The sequence below is a fragment of the Desmodus rotundus genome, chromosome 12 (assembly GCF_022682495.2).
Source record: "Desmodus rotundus isolate HL8 chromosome 12, HLdesRot8A.1, whole genome shotgun sequence".
NCBI lineage: Eukaryota > Metazoa > Chordata > Mammalia > Chiroptera > Phyllostomidae > Desmodus > Desmodus rotundus.
In genome coordinates this window covers 46,210,898-46,234,859 of record NC_071398.1, presented here as the reverse complement: position 1 = coordinate 46,234,859, position 23,962 = coordinate 46,210,898, and the positions used below count along the sequence as shown (strand labels likewise).

General features: G+C 56.2%; 2 protein-coding genes across 7 annotated transcripts; one reads left to right on the top strand and one right to left on the bottom strand.

Annotated features, from left to right (window-relative positions):
• Positions 1-42: 42 nt before the first annotated feature.
• TBC1D17 (TBC1 domain family member 17) lies at positions 43-15,805 on the bottom strand. Of its 2 annotated transcripts, none has more exons than XM_024566310.4 (17): positions 15,414-15,805; positions 14,836-14,943; positions 14,543-14,617; positions 7,361-7,484; positions 6,453-6,660; positions 5,836-5,947; positions 5,571-5,729; positions 5,079-5,207; positions 4,883-4,986; positions 4,268-4,362; positions 3,722-3,838; positions 3,544-3,644; positions 3,365-3,464; positions 1,711-1,808; positions 1,481-1,597; positions 887-973; positions 43-797 (listed from the first exon to the last, which is right to left on the bottom strand). In XM_024566310.4, exons 1-17 carry the CDS (start codon positions 15,432-15,434, stop codon positions 594-596), a joined length of 1,959 nt encoding a protein of 652 aa, XP_024422078.1. In that variant the 5' UTR covers positions 15,435-15,805; the 3' UTR covers positions 43-593. The 2 variants fall into 2 exon arrangements, with proteins under 2 accessions (XP_024422078.1, XP_024422079.1); XM_024566311.4 differs by having other exon boundaries at positions 14,845-14,943.
• Positions 15,792-23,842, top strand: AKT1S1 (AKT1 substrate 1). Of its 5 annotated transcripts, none has more exons than XM_024566312.4 (5): positions 15,792-15,920; positions 19,412-19,797; positions 21,096-21,173; positions 21,270-21,439; positions 22,762-23,842. In XM_024566312.4, the coding sequence occupies exons 2-5, from the start codon at positions 19,419-19,421 to the stop codon at positions 22,903-22,905; spliced, it is 771 nt and encodes a 256-aa protein (XP_024422080.2). In that variant the 5' UTR covers positions 15,792-15,920; positions 19,412-19,418; the 3' UTR covers positions 22,906-23,842. The 5 variants fall into 5 exon arrangements, with proteins under 5 accessions (XP_024422080.2, XP_045056161.2, XP_045056163.2 ...); XM_045200226.2 differs by lacking the exon at positions 15,792-15,920 and adding an exon at positions 16,450-16,548; XM_045200228.3 differs by lacking the exon at positions 15,792-15,920 and adding an exon at positions 16,570-16,817.
• The last annotated feature ends 120 nt before the right edge of the window (positions 23,843-23,962 follow it).

The following is a 23,962-nucleotide window of genomic DNA, read 5'->3' as shown; positions in this document are numbered from 1 at the left end:
ACAGGTGGGGCCTGATGCAAGTAACAGAGAGCCCCGCCGATAGTGGATTAAACACGAGTTTATTTTTCTCAAGTAACAAGAAGCTGGTAGGCAGGGTCCTCAAGAGTGTCTGAGCAGCTCTCCGGGAGCCTCTGTCTTGGTTATGTTGAGGACATGTCCCCACACAACTATTAGGTGGCAGCTACACCCCAGCACCCCATTCTCACTCCTCCAAAAGCCCCAAACCCGGGCAGTTAAACGAGACTTGGCTCCAAGAGCCTCAGCTACCACTCATCCCCAAGGGGCCTCCTTTCGCATCTCATTGGCTGGGTTAGGGGTCCAAGGTCAGACACCTGCTCTGCAGAGTGGTCAGAGAGGACCACATACCACCCCAGCCCCATCCAGTTCAAGGCTGCATAGCAGCCTCCTTCCTACTACACGAAGCCAGCCGGCGGGACACTATTAGTGTCAGTTAATGAAGTCAGCTAATCAGGCCGGTGCTGGAGGCAAGGCTGGAGCCCCACCCTCTCGCTCTGCCCCCAGCTTCCTGGTGTGTGGTGGGGCTGGAGCTCCATAAAGTGCTCTGCCCCGCAGGCTACTGCCAACTCGGCAACTTAGGAGTCCGCGCCTTCCTCTTCTTCCTCCTCAGGCAGAATCTCCAGGCTGCTGTCGGGCTGTGGGGCTGTGTCCACGGGGAGGGGCAGGGCCGGTGGGTCCCCGGTGGGCGACAGTGGAAGTGGGGAGGCAGGAGGGGAGGGGCTGCGGGGCTCTGTGGGTGGTGCCAGTCCCAGGACCTCCTGCACGTTGTGGGGCAGCTCCTGGAGTGGAGGAGAGGGGGAGTGGGGAGAAAGTCAGAGGTCTGAGGAGTAGGGGGGCAGTAGGGCTGTAGGGAAGGTGGGGTACTCACCGCGCAGGCGGTCAACTGCCGGTAGAGGGCCTCCGCCCTCCTCAGTACGTCCTCCACGCTCAGCTTCATGGTCAGCTCGTTGATGTGCTGCAGGAGAGTGGGGGAGTCAGGCCCACCTGCCTCGGGGCTCTCAGCCGCTGCCAGCGCCACTCTGCCACACAACTGAGGCAAGACAGATGGGGATGGCCCTCCTGGGGCTCAAGAGCGGAGCTGGGGACCAGGGGAGGTCACGCTCCCCAGATGCAAGATATCAGGAAGGAGAAGAGCCCTGAGCTCCATTCCCCCGTCCCCAGCGGCTGGCTGGGTTTAGGTACTATGGGGGGAGCCCACTCATGCACACACCACATGCTTTGTGGGGACACTACTGGGAGCGGGACGGGGTGGGGGGGTTAAGACAGAACAGGAGAAAAAGAGCTGGTCTCAGGGCTGCTCAGGGCTACCGGTACTTACAAGCCTATTTTGAGTACTGACTACTGCAAAGAACTGTGGCACAGTGCCAGTCTCCACGGACTTCACAGCCAGCTGCCGTGTTCCATCTGCTCAGGCCAGCATGGGCAAGGAAAGCGTGGGAACCAGAAGGCGTCAGGGCCTCACCTTGAGGATCTCATTGGAGCCAAAGCCTGAAAGCATGAGGGTGTCCCGCTCCATGTCCAGGATGGCGCAGGCCACCAGCAGGTGCAGATTGGGTCCCGGAAGCCCTGTCCACAGCACCTAAGAGTGCCGAGGGAGGGGTCACAGCCCAGCCTCTGCCTGAGGTCCCACTGGAGGTGTGCCCAGGCCCCTGCTCCCCTCTATAGGCCTCCCACCCAGGCTGGCTGGCCCACCTCCCACAGCCGAAGGACATCCGGGAAAGGGAATTCCCTCTTGAACCAGATGAGCAGCCACCGGAAGCAGAAGCAGAGAGAGCCCGAGTCCTGGGAGTCTAGGGGAGGACAGTGGTGGGAGGGGTGGTGCTAAGCCAAGGGCAAGCTCAAAATCAAACACTAATCCCATTTGAATTCACAGTGAGCCCAGTGGTCGGACCAAGAGACCAAGTCGCCCTGGCTGGGAGACCCTACGCCAGTCTCGGCAAGTAACTCCTGCCCAGCATGGGAAGGCCTCTGAGCTGAGCCGGGGGTGCTGTGGCAGCTGGAACCTTTCCCGTTCTGCCTTCCAAACCCCAGACACGGTGAGCCATCACACGTTCCCCACTCTTATGCGGAGGCACACGGTGGGGCCCAGTGCGGGTGGAGGTGTGAGGCCACTTCGAGCAAAAGCGGAAGTTGGTATAACTTTCTAGGAAAACAGCCATGTAGACATTTCAAAGCTATAAAAATAGCCTTGGCTGGTGTGGCTCAGTGGATTGAGTACCCGCCCCCCCAGCAAATAAAAGGGTCTCCAGTTCGATTCTCAGGCAGGGCATGTGCCTAGGTTGTGGGCCAGGTCCCCAGTAGGGGGCGTGTGAGAGGCAACCACACATTGATGTTTCCCTCTCCCTCCCTTCCCCCCTCTCTAAAAATAAATACATAAAATCTTTAAAAAAAAGAAAAACAAAAATTATCCAGAATATTCATCACAATGAAAAACTGCAAATAACAATGTCCAAGAGGCCAGGTCAAATCTATTCTTTTGGGTTTTTTTTTTTAAAGGTTTTAATTATTATACGGGAAGGGAGAAAGAAAGAGAGGGAGAGAAACAGATGTGCAAGAGATACATCAATCGGCTGCTCTCACACACCCCAACCTAGGACCTGATCAGCGACGCAAGGAATGTGCTCCTACCAGGAATCAAACCAGTGGCCCTTTGGTTCTCAAGCCAGCGCTCAATCCACTGAGTCACACCAGCCAGGGCCAAACCTATTCCTGTGCATGGCTAATATAGACAGAACGCTGTGCGGTCAAAAGAGTTTAAAAACCTTTTAATGACACAGCTAATACCCCAGTGCCCCAGGAGACCAGCATGAGCTTTCCAGGCCTAAGTTTCTTCCTCAGTGAAGTGAGGCCAGTATCTCTCCCCTCCCCAGGGCGAGCCCACACTTCAGTGAAGCAATACCCATAAATAAGCTAACTTATCACCTGCATGCAAAAGAACACTACTACCAACAGTAATTTTCACTTTGTTTCCCGTATCTGAATTTCCTGCACTTTTCACACTGAACAAGTAACGAGAAACGTTTTAAAACCGGAATGCAGCAGTCAGCACCAGGAGTGCTGAGAACCAGTTTCCTAGCCCTGGCTCCAGCAGGGTGCAGGCAAGGCACGCTCCGAGTTCAGCAGAGGGTCCCGGACTGACAGCAGCCCGCAGGAGCAGCGTACTGAAGTTTTGCTCCAGACTGCAACCCCGCCCTCCCAGGTAAGTGTTGGGTTCTGGGTTATACCAGGTGTTTCTCTTATTTGGATCAGGATCAAACATCCTGGACACCGTCTGTGGCCACTCACTCCCAGAGACTCTCTGGCAACGTCTGTGGCCCTGCCATACCCTGCCCACCAAGACACGTACCCAGAAAGTCACAGAGCGGCGGGTCCAGCACCCGGAGGAGCAGCAGGAGCTGCCCGAGTTGCCGCTTCATGGTCTCCTGACTCTCCTCAAAGTTCCCGTGCTGTGGGGGGAGGGCCACGTGAGGGGCTAAACCCCGGTTCTTTGAGGGAGCCTGTCTCCCCCCTGCCCCTGAGTCTCACCACAATCTCCATGAAGCCACAGAAACACCAGAAGGCATCCACCTCGTTCTGAACAACGTAGAGGATCGGGGAGAGGAGGTCACTCATGCCCTGGACGTAGCCTGTGGGGACAGGAGGTCAGGGCCCGGCCCAGGCCCTTGGCAACCCCAAGGGCTGGCCCTGCCCGCAGGCGCCGCACCGAGGTCGAAGTGGTACATGCAGTAGGTGAGGAGGATGTCGTTCAGCAGACTCAGCCCCGGGTTCTCAGGGCCCTCATAGAACTTGTTGGTCCTGTCTGTGCGGCTCACATCTCTCTCTGCAGGGACGGGGAGCGGGGTGCAGGGTGCAAAGGTGAGAACGGTGCTGGGGTCCCCATCTCTGCTGGTCCCCAGCACCCGCCCCTCCCCATGCCAGCAGACCTCAGGCAGGTGTGGGCTGGTCCCCAAACCACCTGAACACTGTGGAGTGAGGAGCTCTGCCACGTCACGCTCGCCCCGTCCTCCTAGCACTGACCCTTCCTAACTGTCCAGATGGGGAAACTGAGGCCCAGGGGTAAAACCACTGGCCAAGACCTCATGGTGAGTAGAAGGCAGAGCTAGGATTTAAAACCAAGGAGCCTGGATCTCGTCCCTCTCCCTGCCTGCCCCGTCCTTGGCCCCTCCCACCTCTGCTCACCCTGTCTCCCCCCAGGTGACCTCATCCCTTCTCCTGGGGAGGGAGGGGCACCCTCCAGCCACCGACCCACCGATGAGACTTCGGTATCCGTGCAGCAGTGAGTTCCTCCGCTCCTGCTCGGGGCTCACCGATTTCCACTGCAGCTTCATTCGGAAGTACTCGTCCCTGGGGGGTGGCAGAGGCCCATGTCAGGACGCCCTACCACCTCCTCAGTGTTCAGGGCTCAGCCCAGGGCGCCGCCTCACAGCCTTTCCCTACCACACAGACCCGAGCGGGGCCCCACGCTCCCACTCCTGACATCTGACACAGAACACGCTGGGGCTTTGGTTGAAAGTCTGTCACCACCACCAGCTGTGGGGACCCGGATGCAGGTCAGGGGCACAATATACATGAGGAATGGGGAGAGGTGGGCCCCGCAGTGTAGGAAGCGAAGCAGCAATGGCCGGAACAGTACAGCGCCCAGACAAAACCGGCCTCGGAGACAGGGCAGGCCCGGCCCACCACCTCTGTCCCCCTCGTGCACACGTGGTGCCCAACTTGCGGCAGGCTCACATCTGGCGGCCGCTGAGCACACGTGTGTACCTGTGACATGCTGGGTACCCTGCCAGCCACTTGGACAAGCTGATCGCAAACCGCCAATCACCGTGGGAGGCTGGGAGGTCCCAGGCTAGAGCCTCCCACTCACGTTTTCTTGCGCACGTGTGCCTTGTGCTCCTCGGTGGAGCCCTCCCAGCTGAGGTACCCCAGGAGGAACTTCCAGGCCTCGCGTCTCAGGCTGGGGCTCAGACCCTGGGGGCGAGCGGGCAGGCAGCTCAGAGGGGGGCCCCGCGGCTGCCCACTGGCCCAGCCCAGCCTCCCCCACTACAAACCCAACGCCTCACTCCTGAGAAGATCCTGGCTTTCAGCTCAGGGACCCGTTGCAGGCGGCCCTCGGGGCCCACATGGCGGGCCCACTCCTCCTCTGTGACCGGAGACTCCCGCTCCACATCTGGCCGAGGACCCAGCTCCACCTGCGGACACAAGGCAAGTGAGCCCTACCTGTGGGGGACCCCACAGCCCTCCCCAGCCCAGTCCCAGGCCACCTTGTAGTCACCTCAACCCTTCTTAGCTCAACAGAGAGTTAACATTTAGGGTGGGAAGCAACTCCTTCCCTGGGTCAGAGACAAAGTCACCCCAAATCTGGAAGGGCCCCCCAATACCAACGAGCGCCAGGAGCACAGGCTGTGAGCACTTTCCATGATCATTCATGCTCCCCGATGACAGTGGTACCACTACTATCACCACTTTTCTGGGGAGGACACTGGGACCTTGGGAAATGCAGTCACACGCCCAAGGTGACAGCCAAAAGTAAGGGGTTCCCCCCCGACACTCACACAGGAAATGACCTCGAACCCAGGCTCAGGCTCGTCATCGGGAGCTGGATGAAGGTCAGGGGTGGTTCCCTCTGGGTGGGGCTGCAGGGCTCCCCGGAAGAAGTTGGTTACACGGGAGAAGCTGCTGAAGGTGGTGGAGTAGGGGTCCTGGAGGAAGCGCTGGGGACGGGGCCAAGGGCTGGTCACGGCTCCACCCCTCCCCACCTCACCCACCACAGTCCCCCCTTCCTGCCCACAGCCGCTAGGCCCGGCGCTGGGCACTCACAGACACCACGTTGGAGCTGTCCTGGTCAAAGAGCTGGAGGTGGTGGAAGGAGTTGGAGAGGGCGGAGGAGTCATGGGGGAAGACAAGGTAGAGGCGCGAGTCCTGCGGGGAGCTGGAGGGAGGGGCTCGATGACACACTGGTCCGGGGCCCACGGGTGCGCCCTTCCCCTTCCAGGCTCCGGGTCTGGGGAACCCCTCCTCTCAAGCCTGAGACCATGGCTGAGCCCTGGGTGTGGGCACGTGCCCCAGAGCTGGCAGATGAGGGCCTTCCACCTCCCTGGCCAGGGAGACTGATTCAGGGACGGGCTGACGAGAGGCAGCAGCTGGGGATGCTGTTGGACTGTGAGGAAAGAGGTGCTTCCCACCCGCGGTGCTGCTGGGTGCCCCGGGGAACAACTGAGACTCAGAGGGAAGCAAATCTACTCATTCCGACACCCCGGGACCCGGGGCCTGCCCGAAATCCAACTACCCTTTGACATTGCAGTTACATGTGCTGATCAATTCCCTTCCTGCCTTTAAACCAGTCGGAGTTGTGTTTCTGTCAGCTGTGAGTGGCCAGCTGCAGCTGTGGAGGGACAGGGCCTGGCACAAAGGCCCAGTGCTGGGAGAAGGCTCACCTGGCCAGGAGCAGGTAGCGGCTGAGGACACGGAGCAGAGCACGGGTCCCCCCTCGGTGGAAGTGCAGGGCGGGCAGGGAGCCTCCAGCCTGGGTCACCAGGACCAGGTAGGCCCAGCTGAGGCCTGGCTTGGACCGGCGGATGGACTTGAGCTCCCCCAGGCTCACCGAGAAGGCCCACGAGTCCCGGGGGGAGCTGGGCTCTGCACCTGGAGGATGGCATGGTATCAGGAGAGGCGAGGGGAGCCACAGGGGCCCAGGCTCGTCCTAAGAGCCCACCAGGAGCCAGCCCCAGGCCCTGCCCTCTGGGTCACCTCCCATTTCCCTGGAAACACAAATCAATAAAGTGGGGATGGAGCCCAGCACAGTAGACACGTGCCTGCTCCAAAACAAACTCCCGCACCCCTCAGGACGAAGACTGGATTCCTTGGTCTGCCCCTGCCCTGCTACCTCCGACCCTCTCTTCACTCCAAACCCCACACTGGCGCCACAGTGCAAGGCTGGCAGCCCACGCCGGGTGTCCCTCAGAGCCAGGTTCTGGCACAGTCTCTTCCTGGAAGGCTTCTTCACCCCCCGAGGGGTCAGATGCCTCCCCTGGTGCCCCCAACACTCTCTGACACTCCAAGATGCCCTGTTGCCCTGCAACTGTCACCTCCATGGCCTGGACTCACGTGGGGGTGCCCATAGCCAATCAGGGAACCTGGCAGGATGAGCAAGGCTGCAAGCCCTGGAGGTGCTGGCCGTGCTGGACCTGGGCTGGGGACAGTCTGCACCCCCATCCACTCTCCTGGGACTGGGAGGCCAATGCTGGGCGGCCGTCTTGACAGTGGGCAGTGAAGCCCACAGAGCCATGACCACTGAGGGTAAGATGTGTCACCACCCGCCCCCAGGGGTACCACCTCAGACTACCTCTTGTGGGTTCTGAGTGGCGGGGCCGGGGCCGCACGGTGCTGATGACAGCCCAGTCGGGCTCGTAGCCGGGGTCAAAGGTCGGTTCTTCCTCAGAGGTGCAGGAGTCACCCCCACTTGTATCCTTGGGGAACAAAAGGAACAGAGAGGGGCTGTGGATTCGGTATTTCCAGATCAGAGCCACGAGGCTATCCTGGAAGGGAGCCCCACGGCACAAAGAGGGAAACCGAGGCACAAAGAGGACACAGCACTCGCTCAGGGTCACCCAGAACAGCTAAAGACTGGGATAGGACCAGGACTCAAAGTCAAGTCTCCAGGTGGCACCAATCAAAGCACCACCCCTGGTGAGCAGGCAGGTAAAGCGGGCAGGGCGCCCTGCGGTCAGACTGCCTGAGGTCACAAGGCTTAAACTCAGTAATATTCACTGGGGCAACTCAAATCAAAACCACAATCAGGTACCCCTGCGAGCCCACTGGGACGGCTGGAGTAAAAACGACCGGCAGTAACAAGTGCTGGGAAGGTGCAGAGAAGCTGGCGCCTGCCCACGGCTGGTGGAAACGCTAATATGCTGCAGCTGCTGTGAGAAAGCCTCGCAGTTCCTCAACAGGTGACACGTGGAATTCCCACAGGACCCAGCAATTCCACCCCGAGGTGTGAACCCCAGAGAAATGAATGTTGAAGTCCACACGAAAACTCACAGGAGAACGTTCACAGAGGCATTATTCGTGATAGCCAACAAGTGGAAGCAACCCAGTGGCCATCTAACCGATGAATAAACCAAAGCAGTGTGAGAGCCATAGGGCGGACTACTATCAGCAAGAAAAGGAATGAGGTTCCGATTCTCGCTCCAACACAGACAAACACAGAAAGCGCCCTGCCAGTCACCAAGGACCACAAGCTATGATTCCATCTGTATGAAATGTCTGAGTAGGCAAGTCTGCGGAGAGCTATTGCAGACTGGTGGTTGCCAGGAGCTGGGGCAGGGGAGCAAGGGGAGCGACTGCTTACAGCCCCAGGGTTTCTTTTGGGAGTGACGGAATGTTCTGGAATTGGACACTGATTTTGGCTGAAAAATCTTATGAATCCTGAAAACCACTAAATTGCACACCTCAAAAATCTTACATTTTACCATAAAATTGAGCTTTGTGGCAAGTAAATCTTATCTCAATAAAAGAAGAAAGTAGCTGGCTCCCAGGTTGTGAAAATAATGTGAGGAGGGAGCGACAGCAGAAGAACCACAGCGCGAGAGGGTCCCCCGGCCTCTCCCCTTGAAGCAGCAACAAGTGGAACAGTTACAATTCACCAAAGGGTTTCCGGCGCACCACATGTGAGGCTGAGAGATCCCCCACGTTGAAACCTCTGAAGGTGGGTGAGTCGGAGCCAACAAGGGAAGTGCCACAAATACAGTCTGGACCTCGCTTACTGCGGATCTCAGGTCTCTGGAGAGGAGAGGAACCAGGCTGCCGCCCGCACTCCCTGCGCCCATGACGCAGAGAGATGCAGTGCTCAGTACATGCTGCAGCTGAGTCCAGTGGACCGGAGGAGACTGAGTGCAGGGGTCTCAGCTGCAGCTCAGCTCAGCTCAGCTGCAGCTGCCCGGCAGCCACCATTGCTGAGCAGAGAAACAAAGCCACAGAGACTGGCCGCACCCCCTCCCAGAGCTGGCAGCAGCCCCGGAAGAGGCTGTAGCAGTGAGTATCAGGCTATGAAGCACATGATCTGCAGCCCTGAGAACTGGAGAGGCAGAAGCATTTTTCCATGTGCAGCAGGTGCAGGCTGCGGCTATTCCCAGGGATGGGTGGAGATACAGAGGTGAGGCCTAGCAGTCACCATTACTGGGAGAAGAACAAAGCCACAAATGCAGCAGCTGGCCTCCCCCAGGCTACCAGTACCCACCCACCGCAGCTGTACTGCCAGCAGCATCCAGTTGCAGGGGATAGCACTAGGATCTCACAGGCTCTGAACCCCATCGCCACACTCCCCCCACCGGGTAGGGGGAGCCCTGAGACTGATGCAGCCTTGTCAGAGGAGACACCCATCTCTGAGCAATCCCAAGAAAAAAAGGACAAAGCTGAAGGTACCATACTCCCTGGCTTCAAATTATACTACAAAGTGACAATAATCTAAACAGCATAGTATCAGCAGAAAAACAGATACACAAACCAATGGAACAGAACCGAGAGCCCAGAAATAAACTCACATGTATGTGGGCAAATAATTTTTGACAAAAGAGCCAAAAATCATACAATGGAGAAAAGAAGGCCTCATCAATAAATGGTGCTGGGGAAATTAGAAACCATGAAAAAGAATGCAACTAGACTGTAATGTGTCACCACACACAAAAAAATTAACTCAAAGTGGATCAAAGACCTGAACTGTAAGGCCTAAAAACTACATTTCCTAGGCTCCCTTGCAGCTAGAGTGGGATCAGCAGCTGATCCCATACAGTCAGCTCTGGAAAACAGACATTAAGTGAGGGGAACTTCCTGCCAACGTGGCCATGTTTGGCTGATGGGAGGACTCGTCTTCATCTTCCTGCACTCAGAGAGGAAAGTGGGGCTGTCCTGGGGCCCACTCAGTCTTCCCGGGCCCAGTCACTAGCTTTGTGGGGGCTGAGTAGCAGAGTTGATGGTAGCGTTCTTGAACTTGACAGCCCCGATGCCAGTTCCATGCACCACGGCCCTCACAGCCCTGGCAGTGGTGGCAGCTCTCCTGGCCACTTAGTTCTGAAGCATCTGTGCTGTTCCTCCCTCCCTGGTGAAATTCTGTAAGCCTCCGCTTCTTTGCATGGAATCCTTTGCTGCTTAAAGCAACTGGAGTGTTTTGTAACTCCCGCAACAAACCCTGCATGATTAGAGGGTGGAAGAGCGAGCGTACTGGACCTGACAAGCTAAGGGGAGGCCCAGATGGCGGTCTTTCAAACTCAGAGAAAGTAACCAAACAGGAGGGTCTGAAATTAAACTTAACTAAAAGTGGGTCCTGGAGGGTAGTCACATCCTAGCTGGTATCCTCCTTGACAAAGGTCGTTCTTTACCTTAACTCAACCTACCCAGTTTTTTTTGCATCTAAGATAACGGACCTGGAGAACCAAGATGGCGGCGTAGGTAGACACACTGCGCCTCCTCGCACAACCAGAACTGACAGAAAATCAAACGGCAAGGAAGTCCGACACCAAGGAAATAAAAAATAAACATTCATCCAGACAGGTAGGAGGGGCAGAGACGGGCACTGGGGTGGAGAGGACTCGCGTGGCTGTGGCGGGACCGAGACTGGCGGAGTGTGGGACGAATGGGGCAGGCAGTCCGAGCACTAGCAGACACTGCGGCCCCACATTTGCACAGATAAACCGAGAGGGCCGGACTCAGAGTGGCGGAAAATGGAGCAGGCAGAGCGGGGGGTAGCACCCTACAGCCCCACATTCGCGCACAGATAAACTGGACAAACGGCAGGGAGCAAAGCAGACCGTGCAACCCAGGGCTCCAGCGCGGGGGGAAATAAAGCCTCTAACCTCTGATTGAAAACGCCCGTGGGGGTTGGGGCGGCAGCAGGAGAGACTCCCAGCCTCACAGGAGAGGTTGTTGGAGAGACCCACAGGGCCCTAGGGCATGCACAAACCCACCCACTCGGGAACCAGCACCAGAGGGGCCCAGTTTGAATGTGGGTAGCGGAGTGAAAGACTGAAATCCGGTGGAGAGTGGAGCAGGCGCCATTGCTCCCTCTCGGCCTCTCCCCCACATACAGCGTCACAGCGCAGCTACCAGTGTTACCCCGCCCCGGGGAACAGCTAAGGCTCCGCCCCTTAAAGTAACAGACGCGCCAAGACAACCAAAAAAAAAAAAAAGGCCCAAATGACAGAACACTTCAAAGCTCCAGAAAAAATACAACTGAGCGAGGAAGAGATAGCCAACCTATCGGATGCACAGTTCAAAACACTGGTTATCAAGATGCTCACAGAATTGGTTGAATCTGTTTGAAAACCAGATGAAAGAATGAAGCCTATGCTAAGAGAAACAAAGGAAAATGTACAGGGAACCAATAGTGATGAGAAGGAAACTGGGACTCAAATCAACGGTGTGGACCAGAAGGAAGAAAGAAACATCCAACCAGAAAAGAATGAAGAAACAAGAACTTGGAAAAATGAGGAGAGGCATAGGAACCTCCAGGACATCTTGAAACTTTCCAACATCCGAATCATAGGGGTGCCAGAAGGACAAGAGGAAGAGCAAGAAAACTTATTTGAACAAATAATGAAGGAGAACTTCCCCAGTCTGGCAAAGGAAATAGACTTCCAGGAAGTCCAGGAAGCTCGGAGAGCCCCAAAGAAGCTGGACCCAAGGAGGAACACACCAAGGCACATCATCATTACATTACCCAAGATTAAAGAGAAGGAGAGAATCTTAGAAGCAGCAAGAGAAAAGGAGACAGTTACCTACAAAGGACTTCCCAAACTGTCAGCTGATTTCTCCAAAGAGACCTTACAGGTAAGAAGGGGCTGGCAAGAAGTATTCCAAGTCCTGAAGGGCAAGGAACTACATCCAAGATTACTGTATCCAGCAAAGCTATCATTTAGAATGGAAGGGAAGATAAAGTGCTTCTCAGATAAGGTCAAGTTAAAGAAGTTCATCATCACCAAGCCCTTATTATATGAAATGTTAAAGGGAGTTACCTAAGAAAAGGAAGATAAAAAAAATATGAACAGTAAAAATGACAGCAAACTCACAGTTATTAACGACCACACCTAAAACAAAAACAAGAGCAAACTAGGCAAACAACTAGAACAGGAACAGAACCATAGAGATGGAGATCACATGGAGGGTTGTCAATAGGGGATTGGGAGGGGGAGGGGGGAAAGGTACAGAGAATAAGTAGCATAGATGACAGGTGGAAAATAGACAGGGGGAGGGTAAGAATAATGTAGGAAATGTAGAAGCCAAAGAACTTATAAGTATGACCCATGGACATGAACTATAGGGGGGGGAATGTGGGAGGAAGTGGGTGGGCAGGATGGAGTGAGGGGAGCAGTAAATGGGACAACTGTAATAGCATAATCAATAAATATATATTTTTAAAAAAGATAACAGACCTGAATATCAAGGTAACTTCCCTTTTTCGGACCCCTCCTGGCCAAACTACCACACCTGGCCAGAGACCACAAATCCTCATTGTTACTATCATGTTAGTTACTATTGATTATACGGTAACTACCTGTGTAAAAGAAGTATCTATCCAGCTTATCCAGTTTACTTTTCCTCCAATCCCAGAGGTCCCCCCACCCCCACCCCACTGTGCTTTCTCCTGTCTCCCTAACCTATCACCAATGAATTGCACGGGATTCCCTTGAGCCCTCTCCTTTGATTCTAACGTATGAAAGACATAGTAAAGATGCCACTTTCCAGGTCCTTTTTGCAGTCTGTTGAGATTTTGCTTCCTGGCCGTTGTCATCAGTATGGCCACAGAAACTCACAAAGGTTCTCACAGGTTTGGACGTTTCTTACGTTGACAAGGGCAATGACCCCGGAAGGACTCAGATTGTGGCTCTGTCTACTCAACAGCCATTTCTGCCGCTGCTTCGAGGCTGACCGGGCCCCTCCCACAACAGAAGCCGAACTCTCCCAGTACTCATTTTCCCAGCATTCCCTGCAGTTCCAAGTGGCCTTCAGACTCAACTCTGGCCAGTGGGAGCTGAGAGAGTATCTGTGGAGAGTCTGAGAAAGGGAACTTCCTGGAAAAAAAAGGCACCTGCAGGAGTGAACACCCTTCAGTTCACCTTTGGGTGCTGTTGAAGGAGGACATGGTGTTTGGAGCTGTGGCAGGAACACCTGTCTGTGAGACTCCCAAACCAGCCCTGGCAAAGCCACCTCTGCCCTCTGTGCTATCGGCCAAGTATTAGCAGCTCTCTGCCTCTCAGGCAAACAGAGGGATTGCAGCTCATTGACCTCTACTGGCTGGCTGGAGCTGTGCAACTGGTTCTGGCCAAGGGGCTGGAACGTGGCACTTCCAGGATGGACTGTTTGATCATCAGTGGAAGTCCTCTAACTCTCTTTCCCTCTGTCACAAGGAATGGCAGCTTTTAACATGGTGGCTGCTCTAACAGCACGCTTCCCCTGAGTCATCGTGATGAGCAAGACTCACTAGCCGACTTGCAGCACACATGTAGAGTGAACGAAAACAGTCAAAAAGGCTGGAGCTCCAGCAGCCCTTTTGGACCACGAGACAGCCTTGCCGATGACCACCAGGTCTTGAGGACAGATACGATATGCAAAAATGGGAGTAAAATGGGTGTCCGATGACATGGGAACCTGAACTTTTGGGCATTTTAATGGGAGAGGAACGAGCTTCTACCTTGCATGGGTCACCGCCACGGCTCTCTTTGTAGTGCACAGTCAAGTGCAACTCCTAAGCAATGCAGAGCACTTCTGGGAATCTCTCATTCTTCCTCATGAGGACAGATGTGACTGGCGCCCTACTTGCCCCAGTCACTTGCCCCTTCCTGCCTTAAAAGGTAGTTGCTCCAGCTGGAGCTGAAGCAGTTTTGGGTTGTTTTTGTAATTTTTATTTACTGATTTTGGAGAGGGATTAAGGGAGAGAGCAAGATAGAGAAACATCAATTTGTTGTTCCACTTATTGATGCATTTATTAGTTGACTCTTGTATGTGCCCGGACTTGGGCTCAAACCCACAACCTTGGCGTATTGGGACAACGCTCTAACCATCTGAGCTACCCAGCCAGGGCTGGAGCAGTTATTTAAAGGCCATTAGGACACACTGGGAAGGGCAAGGTCTCCCACTGGGGCATGCCTTCCTAGGAGTGCTATCAAAGTGAGGGAGAAGCCTCAGTCAGGTCCTGTTCCCTCCATGGACCTGACGGCAGGACTGCCCCAGAGAAAACACCACATTTCTTCAAGTTCTTATTGGCTAACAGCCCATGGAACCCAAATCCACAGGTTGAGGGGTTCTCCTGTGTCCTGGCAGAGGGCGTAAGGGGGCAGCTGCCCCCATGGCCATGAACTTCATGGTATCTGCTTTCTTTCTGTGAATAGGCATCTTCAGCCCCATTTCACAGAGACGAGGAAGCCAAATAGGGTCACATCTGCCCCACGAGTAGGTCTGGGATTATACCCAACTCTTCCAAATGCCTTCCACTGCCTGGACCCAGAAAAAAGAAGTGAAAAGGGAAGCCTACCTTCTTGGAAAATAGGATTTGGGTAGCATCTCCAGCCTCCTCTACAGGAGCCCAGTGTAGGACGACGTCATTGTCCTGAGGGAAGCAGCGAGGAGTTAGAAAGGCTCCTCTCCTAACTCCCCAAACCGTATTGCCAAATTTCTTCCCCGTTTTGGACTCTCCGCCTGACAAAGCGCTGCTTCTCTCTCCAGTCACCACCCAGTATCCCTAAGGTCCCACTGCTGACAACCAGAACATACTCCCACAGAGGCAGCCTCTATCCCACTCTGGGCCTGCCTGAGCTCTGCGGTCACCTGGCCCACCTTCTCCACAACACGGATGACCCCGGCGATGAGGGAGTCCGGGTCTTGATGCTTCTTGGCACTGGTGTGCAGGTACACGCCTCCCTTCTCAAACACCACCTGAGGATGGGAACCAGTGAGGGGCGGAGCCCAAGAGCTGGACCACACCCGAGGGGCGGGGCTCAGAAGGGAGCCAATGGGAGAGGACCTAGGGAGTGCCATTTCCCCCCAAGGGGCGGGGCCCGGGGAACCATTACCCAGGGCTGGGAACTGGGAGAGGGGAACCCCGAATACCAGCATGCAACCAAGGCGCCCGAGGTTGGAAAGAGGACAGAGGGTAGGAGAGACTGTATTCCAAAAGGATCGGGGACCAAAAGAGTATACCAGCGGCCCAGAAGGCAGGGCCAGAAGCTATGGGTCTTCCCTAGGGCAGTGGAGGGAAGGGCGCCAGGGCGTTTAGCAGATAATGGTATATCGGCTAAGGATCAGCCGGGCTCCCAGAGCCCTGGCACGGCCTGAGGGAAAAACCGATCACAGCGCGGTGGCGTTTCATATACACAGAAGCGAAAGAATGCTTCCTTAGCGCTTACCCTGTAACCGGTTCCCTCCATAGCCGCGGCCGAGGACCCACTGACCCGGCTCCCTCCTTTTCCGGGTCAACGTGCTGCCACATCCGGATAGGAGCCTCCCCTCAATCGCGGACAGTGGTAGCACCCTTGCCTGTTCTCGAAGGGGAGTGGGTGTAACTATCTCCCAGAATGGGGTGGTTGAATTTGAACCACGTGGGTTTAATCACAAGGCGCAGACGGTGAAGGTGGAGCCAGCCAGCGAGGGTGCGCAGGCGCAGTGCTACCGTCCTCTCGGCGAAGTAAACAAGGGGGAGTGTCCAAGAGCTCCACCCCCTCGCTCAAGCTGTCCAAAACTCCTACTCCTTTCTCCATATTGTAAACTGGCATCGAAGCCGAAGAGGTGCCATCTTGCTTGAGGGCAAGGATAAGGACGGTCAGCTGAGATCATGTTAACGCGGGGCAGTCCCATCCCTCTCGGGGGCGCAACAGCGAGGTCCTGGAAAACAGAAACAGAGAAAGGGAAAGAAGGTGAGAGAAACTGTACATCACAACAGGCTGTGATGGGTTCGGGTTAACAGGATGAAGCCGTCAGTATCTCTGGGAACGAAACGGTCCCCCACGAGTTCTTGAGTCACCGTGGAGAGAAAGCCGTCTGAGCCGCCATGTTGAAGTTGGGCAAACTGAAGCTAGAAAGGCTACCTTGTTGGATCTTTGCCAGACTTGGTGCTGAAGGGGGATAGGCTGGAGAGCCCATATACATTATACGCAAATGATGTTAGTCTGGTGGCCATGTCATTAAAGGGCATTGCTTTCCTCCACTTACATGGAAGCGTTTGATTATAAGTGAGGGGCAAAAGATCGCTTGCCTTAGTTTACTGTGTTTATGAATGTTTATGTGCAGGCCAACATATTTCTTGGGGTCAAATCGAAATGGTCGAGGCTCGTTTCCGAACAAGCTGAAGCTTTTCCCCATCTTTCGTATGGATATCTTGCTTCCGCCGAAGGTCCTGCCGCCATCTTGGTCTCGGGCACCCATTATTGGGGAGGTGCTTGTGCAGCTCGGGGGGCGGGCTAAGCACGCGGAAGTGACGCACGGCGCCGCCATGTCTTTTGAGGGCAGCGACGGCGCCGGGCCGGCCATGCTGGCTACGGGCACGTGAGTGGAGGCGGCGTTGTGTACCGCGGTGTGGGGAGGCTTTGGCAGTCTCCGGGACAGGGGCACTGGGAGGATGAGAGGCTCTCGGGAACTATATAGCCTGATTACATCAAAGAGCAGAGATCGTCCAGCGACCTTACGATGAGCGCCGGAAAGGGGTCGCTGACTTGAGCTGTCCTCTTTGAGCTGAGGCAAAGCCTAGACTGCCTTATCTTCCGGTCTTCGGAGCCATTAAGATTTTTGCTTTGACTGTGGACCACGTCCCTAGGGTCAGGGGTTGCTCGGGGCAGGGGCCGGGGGTTCTGGGACGCCCCTCACCCGACTAAAGGCGGGACTTCCGGCTCTGCTCCCCACCTGGGCGGGATTTCCTGTTTTCCCTCTGGAGAAGTGGGTCTTCGCTGGCCCCCGGGCGTGCTTCGGCCGTCAGTGAGCGGTAGAGAAAGACCCCAGACTTTCACCCCTTCCCCGGACTCGGGGGTGCACCCTCGACTTCCTCTCACCTTCTAGCGGAGTTTGGGGTGGCATTTCCAGTTTGACAGGTGGTTAGAGGGGAGCTTCACTAGCATCCTCCATTCCTTTGGGAATTTCTCCTCTTTCCTCACCTCTTCCTGGGTTCAGTTTTTTCACTTCACTGCCTGACCTCCTCCTAAGAGGCCAGTCGCCTTAGCTGTCTCTCCCTGTCTCGTTTCCTTTTCCTCTGTCTCTAATCTTAAACTGCCCCATCTAAGGGGAGGAGAGAAGTCCTCCATCTCTCAGCTCTTCAAGGAGGCAGGACTTCCTCCAGAAGCTGTAGGGATGGGAGACTCCGGAGTCTTGGTTTCTTTCCTTTTGGGTAACCGACTGCACAGTCCCCAGAGAGGTCTGCTGCGCCCTTCTCCTCTTTGTGCATGCTCTCTGAGGGAGGTAGGGGGACACCCTCACCCCCATTTCTTTCTTTGCAGTCGTGTGGTTATTCTAAGATCTAGGTCAGAGAGGGGTTTAATCCTGGTGTCCTGAGGGAATGAGCCCCAGGCCAGCACTGCTAAGCTGTATGACTTTAGAGCAGTCATTTCCCTACCCTGGGCAGGGAAATAGCCCTGGGCTTTTGTTTCCTGCTCGGTCAAATGGGGATGACTCAAGGAGTGGCCCGGACACCCTGAGCACCTCCCAAAGTCCTGTTAGGTTCTGGAGTCCGGCAGACAGCGGTGGCAGCCCTCTGTCTGCCCTTTCTTGCTGTGTGCCTTCAGCCAGTGCCTTAAGCTCTCTGAGCCTCACTTTCCCCACCTGGACTAGGAGACCATAAACATGGCCTCACAAAGTGGGCAGGGTGGCATTCCCGTATTCAGAACAGGCCCTGGCTGCAGCTGGCCAGATCCAGGGCCCAGCTCTCCTCTCCAGCAGTCCGACCCTGGTGCAGTACTGACTTGCCTGGGCACCAGTTGCAAGTGTAAACGGGGGTGACAATGGCTGCTCCCTCACACAGCTGGTGAGAGGGCGGCATGAGAATGTTGAAACTCAGGTCCCTCCCTGGCACGGGGCGTCTTACGAGGTCAGGGAGGGTGCTGGTCGTGCTCTCACCGTGTGGGGCTTTGGCCAGGGCTTTGTTCTCAGGGAGCTCTGGTTGCCTCACTTTTGAGGCACAGCCTTGTAGGCAAAAAGCTTTGCAGGCCGATTCCAGGCAGATGGCAACTTGCACAGGGTTGTTTCTTTTTCTTTTTTTTTAAATCCTCATGTGAGGACATTTTTTCATTGCTTTGAGACAGGAAGGGAGAGGGAGAAACACCAGTGTAAGAGAGAAACATCGATTGGTTCCCTCCACACGTGCTCCAACTGGGGATCGAACCCGCAGCCCCTAGATTTATGGGATGATGCTCCAACCAACTGAGCCACACCAGCTAGGGCCTGCTCTCAGGCCTGCCGTGTGCTGGGCAAGGCTGCTGGTGGGCCAGAGGGGAACCTGACAGGCCCCCCTCTGGGGCTCCCACACTGGTTGGGGAGATGGGCATGGATTCAGACTACTCCTCGGAGAGAGATGTCCTAGAATGGGGGTCACTCATATGTTGGGGGAACCTACAGGGCCAAGTGGGGGCGGTGACCCAATTTAGAGATAAGGGAAGGAATAAGAAAATGGAGGCCTGGGGGTCCCAGGAAGGGGGGTAGGCACTTTGACCAAAGGCCTCAGGCCCCAGATGTCTAGAAGAGGCTGTCACCTTGCCCTAGGGATGCTGGGGAGGGGCAGGGTGGGCTCCAGGTGTACATAGGAGGACGGCTGCAGGGCTGCGTGCTGACCGGCCGCGAGGCTGCGAGGTGGTGCAAGAGGCTGTGGTGAGAGGCAGAGCCACCCTGTCCGACAGAGATGTAATACGAGCCGTGCCTCTAACTTCAGATTTTCCAAACGCCACACTAAAACAGTAAAAAAACAGAGGAAGGTCATCTTCACTATGTATTTTACTTAGCTGATACATCTGAAATGTCACTGTTTCCATGTGTATTCACCGTCAGATTGCTCATGTTTCACATCCCAGTTGTTTTGTACTAAGTCTTCAGAACCCACTGGGGTTTTCACGTTCATGGCACCTCACATTTCGGACACGCCACATCTCATGTTCCTTACCTGTAGCTGGTGGCTCCCAAGGCTAGGGCCAAGAGGAGAGATGGGGGCTGTGGGGAAAGGGCAGGGCAGGAGGGATGGAGCTGGGGGGTTGAAGTCTGGATAGGGAGAAGTTCTGGGGGAATGGCAGGTTTGGGGGACGATGCTGAGCTCAGCTGGGGCAGGTAGATGTGAGGGATGGGAGTGGTGTCCAGGAACAGGTGGACACGGGGCTGGGTGGGGACAGCGCCATCTGCCCAGCCTCAGCCCCCTCTATCCTGCTTTGCCCCACAGGGCACGGATGGATTCAGGGCGCCCCGAGGAGCTGTGGGAGGCTGTGGTGGGGGCCGCCGAGCGCTTCCGGACCCGGACGGGCACAGAGCTAGTGCTGCTGACTGCCGCGCCACCCCCGCCTCCCCGCCCGGGCCCCTGTGCCTATGCAGCCCACGGCCGCGGGGCTCTGGCCGAGGCCGCCCGCCACTGCCTCCAGGACATCGCCCTGGCCCACAGGGCTGCCACCACTTTCCGGCCTCCCGGGCCCCCACCAGCACCACAGCTGCCCAGCCCTGTAGGGAGCCCGCCCCAGCCTGCCCTGCCCAGGGAGGAAGACAAGGAGGACGAAGACGAGCCAACAGACACGGAGACCTCTGGGGAGCGGCTGGGTGTCAGTGATAACGGAGGTGAGAGGCACAGAGAGGAGGGACAGGTGGCGCTCTGCTGGGCCAGTCACCTCCGCAGTAGGTTTTCCTAGAGGCCCAGGACTTGCTTATCTCTGAGGTTCCATGGAGGCTGGAGTCCCAAAGAGCCTGGGCTCCAGGCCAGCTTGCCTGTGACTCGGCGTGTGACCGTGAGCGAGTCTTCCCTCTCCGAGCCTCAGTCTTCCTTACACGATGTCCCAGGTCCAGCTCGTGCTGCGAGGTGTTGGGCACAGACACAGAGCCAACCTGGTTTAGCCAAAGAACTGGAGGCCTGCTGTGAGGCAGCGCCCTGTGGAGGCTGTGGGGTTGGGAGGGGGCCTCCTGAGCTGAGAAGATGAACAGAATGGGATTCTTTCCAAATCTGGGTGCCTAATGCCTACGAGAATAAAGATAGCAGTTAAAAGGGTAATGGGGAGGCAAGCAACAGCAGAGGAGGCCAAAGGAGGAAGCAACAATCTGGAGTTTGGATGCCTCCCAGAGAGAGGACTAACGTTAGGGCTTTGAAGAGTGAGTAGGATTTTCAAGGGGCTTAATAAATAGGAGTTCCCTGTTTGTTACTGTTGCTGCCGGTAGCTGGCTTCCTCACTGTTACTGGAGAAGCCTGCACAGGGTTAAGGGTACAGACCCTGGAACCAATGACTTGGGTTCAAATCCCCATGACGCCATATATTAACTGTGGGACTTCAGGCATGTGGCTTAACCTCTCTGTGCCTTCAGGTTCCTTTTTGTCAAACAGGGATCATAATAATCTCATATTTCTTTTTTTTAAAGATTTTATTTGTTTTTGGAGACGGGGGACGGGAGGGAGAGAAACAATGATATGAGCAAGAAATATTGATTAGTTTTTTCTCTTACATGCCCCATCCTGGGGAGCTTGCAACCCTGGCGTATGTGCCCTGATGGGGAATCAAACCTGTGACCTTTCCCTTTGCATGACAGTGACCAACAAACCAACTAAGCCACACAGCCCAGGGCGCTAACCTCCTATTTCCTTAAGCCTGTATTTTGAGTCAGCTCATCCCAAACAGACCTTACAGATTTCCTGCTGAGCCAGTTGCTTTCACCTGAGGGTGTAACAGATAGAGACTAGATTTGTTTCTGCTGATGATCAAGCAGATAACCAGGGGAAAGGTGTTTGAGGCACAGGGAATAATAGTTCCAGAAACCCAGGCTTGCAAGGGCTTGGCCAATGCAGGGAGCAGGGAGGCGGTGGCTGGAGGCCAGGGCACCCGGCCGGTGGGGGTGACCTGACCGGCCTGGGCCTCTGACACCATGCACAGGGCTCTTTGTGATGGACGAGGACGCCACACTCCAGAACCTGCCTCCCTTCTGTGAGTCAGACCCTGAGAGCACGGATGGTGAGTGCCCCAGGCTGTCCCCACGCCCTGGGTTTGGGGTGAGGGGTGGCTGGGGTATAGGTATAGGGCCAGAGGCTGAAGTCCACTCTTTCCCAGATGGCAGCCTGAGTGAGGAGACCCCCGCTGGCCCTACCGCATTCTCAGTGCCCCCGGCCTCGGCCCTGCCCACTCAGCAGTACGCCAAGTCCCTGCCTGTGTCCGTGCCCATCTGGCCCTTCAAGGAAAAGAGGACAGAAGCACGGTCATCAGATGAGGAGAATGGGCCGGTGAGTGGCAAATGGGAAGGGTGAGGTGGAAGTGGGAAGGACCCAGAGCCACCTCCTCCGGGAAGCCCTCAGGCATGGATGCCACATTGCATAGGATTATTCCTCCCTCCCTCCTCCTACCTCAAAGAACCAAGCAGGCAGGTGTTTGGGCAGGAGCCAGGCAACATTAACTGTTGCAGCCTCACAACTCGTCCTAGTGTCTTGGTGAGAAAACCTTCTGGTTTCCAGGAGCAGCTCCGTGTATAGAATGTGTACTGCTGGCAAGGCCCGAGGATATTGGTATCCCCTTCAGATGGGGAAACTGAGGCTCAGGGGGTTCCAATCTCCTCCCACCCCGCCCCAAATGTTCCTGGCCCCACCTGGATTTTGTCTGCCCCCACCTTGTCCTCTGCTCCTCCCGTATGACCCTGCATGTGCTGTTCCTGGGCTGGCCCTGGGTGAAGCAGAGGGGAAACTGAGGCACTGAGAGCACATGGGACTTCCCCAGTACCTCAGCCTGTAAGGGGCAGAGCTGGGATTGGCACCCAGCTTCCTTTTAGAAAGGAGCTACGGGCCCCTGCGGGAGGAGGCCTCGGGTCCCCAGGTCCTCCCTTCCTGGGACTCCATGCCCTGTTTGCACACCGGCAGGGACCGTCAGCTGCTGCTGTCCGTTCACCGCTGGTGGAAACACAGTTAGCAGCGTTCAAGGCCTGAGATCTGGGCCCTGGGCTGGTCTCTGACTGGGGTCAGGTCCAGCTTCAGTTGGTGGCCTTTCATCTTGCTGGGGGCGACGTGGGGAGGGATCTTTTCTAAACAGCCCCAATGACATGCCAGTCCAGCATGCCTGAGCAGCCACTGTGTTGATTTTCTAAGATCCCGTTACTGCCCCAGTTTTCAGATGGGGAGATGGAAGCCTTCAACACGGGTGAAAGCCCTGGGGATAGCTAGTGGGTGTCAGAGGCCTTATTGGTATGTGACTGAGCCCCAGACCTGAGTCCTTAGATGGGAGACCTGGTGTACATAGCCTGCCAGTCAGCACAGGAGCAGCTCACAGTGTGAGAAGGAGCTGGAACGCGGTGGTCCAGGCCAAGATGGGGAGAAGGGCAGGAAGACTTCTTGGAGGAGGTGGTGTTTGAGCCGGGTAGGAAGGTTCCATATCGAGCAAGACTGGGTGAGGGGCCTTCTGGCATGGGCATTGCAGGGGCATAAGTGCTGCGGGGGGGCAGGGCCTGGAGCTCAGGGTGCTGTCGCTGATTGCTGGGGAGGGGGTGGGGGTGCAGGGTGAGGGGGTACTGTGGGCTCCACTGCGGGCGCTGACGCGGTCCGCGTCGCTGCCCCCCCAGCCCTCTTCCCCGGACCTGGACCGCATCGCGGCTAGCATGCGTGCTCTGGTGCTGCGGGAGGCTGAGGACAACCAGGTCTTTGGGGACCTGCCGCGACCGCGACTCAACACCAGCGACTTCCAGAAGCTGAAAAGGAAATACTGAGGTGCAGGGAGAGAGCCTACCGGCCAAGCCAGGCCCTGCCGGGCGTCCGCCCCTTCTACACTACACCCCCGCCCCGCCCCCGGGGACCGCCAATCGGAGTCAGATCTGGGACCGGCCTCCAGGGTTTGCCCCGGGCCCAGGATTGACCAGCACCTGCCAATCCCCGCCGCCCTTTCTTCCTACCACCCCTTCTCCGGCAAGGAGGGGGACCTATCCAGTTTCCCGATAGGGTCTGTAGCCCCTTTTCTGCCCAGCAACAGATTCTATTAAGGGACTGGCCCTCTCCAGTCGGTGTGGCTAGTTCTAAGCACTAACTGCGGCGACTCGCATCGTTTTCTGCCTAGTGACAAGGGCTTTGCTCCCATGGCATTGGCTCCATCCCTGGAAGAGCACAACCAAGCCCCAGGATTGGTGTTGCGGCGCTCCCCTTTGATTGGTAAATGGGCAGCTTCTTTTGATTGGCTCGAACCCTGAAGGTCTTGACCAATTACCTAAGAGTCACCATCGCCCTCCCTGGATTCTACCTGATTGGATCCAGCCTTTTGGGGGTGTGGCCAAGCCCCCCTCCTGTGCCCAGGATTGGCCTGTGGCCTTAGATTTACGTTCTTTACACTACTGGGGCTGACGTCGATTTTACTAAGTCCTGACAACTGTTCTCTTTGGCCCCCTCCTCAGGGATGGCCCAATCCTGTCCCTGCGTCTACGCACTCATTGGTTCCATCCCATAACAGCCTGCCAACCGAAGCCCGTCCGTGTATACAAGACGTTACCATCCGCCCCTCTCTCCTTCTCCCACAGGTGCCTTAAAGGGCCCTCGTCCACCCAAGGTGGGGGGCAGGGGCCCTCACTCTCCGGCCCTGATGTTGGGGGGAGAGTGGAGGGTGGGGATCGCGAGTTGGGAGGGGCGCTGTGAGATTAAAGATTTTACCTCTGTCAACTGAGTATGGGCTGTGTTGTGGATGTTCGTTCAACTTTCTGAAGCCGAATGAGCAGCATCTCATTGGTTCTCACTGCAAATCTGGGAGTGGGAATTCCTGTCGCCTTTTTACAGATAAGA

What these genes read in the sequence shown, in the direction of transcription:
- TBC1D17 (XM_024566310.4), bottom strand. Translation starts at nt 15,434, where the DNA reads ATGGAGGGAACCGGTTACAGG. An exon ending in GTGGCTTCATGGAGATTGTG is followed by an intron (nt 3,465 to 3,543) that starts GTGAGACTCAGG and finishes CTCCCCCCACAG; the next exon opens with CACGGGAACTTTGAGGAGAG. An exon ending in GCCGCTCTGTGACTTTCTGG is followed by an intron (nt 1,809 to 3,364) that starts GTACGTGTCTTG and finishes GTCCTCCCCTAG; the next exon opens with ACTCCCAGGACTCGGGCTCT.
- AKT1S1 (XM_045200226.2), top strand. Translation starts at nt 16,496, where the DNA reads ATGTCTTTTGAGGGCAGCGACGGCGCCGGGCCGGCCATGCTGGCTACG. An exon ending in GCCATGCTGGCTACGGGCAC is followed by an intron (nt 16,549 to 19,411) that starts GTGAGTGGAGGC and finishes TTTGCCCCACAG; the next exon opens with GGCACGGATGGATTCAGGGC. An exon ending in GGGTGTCAGTGATAACGGAG is followed by an intron (nt 19,798 to 21,095) that starts GTGAGAGGCACA and finishes CACCATGCACAG; the next exon opens with GGCTCTTTGTGATGGACGAG.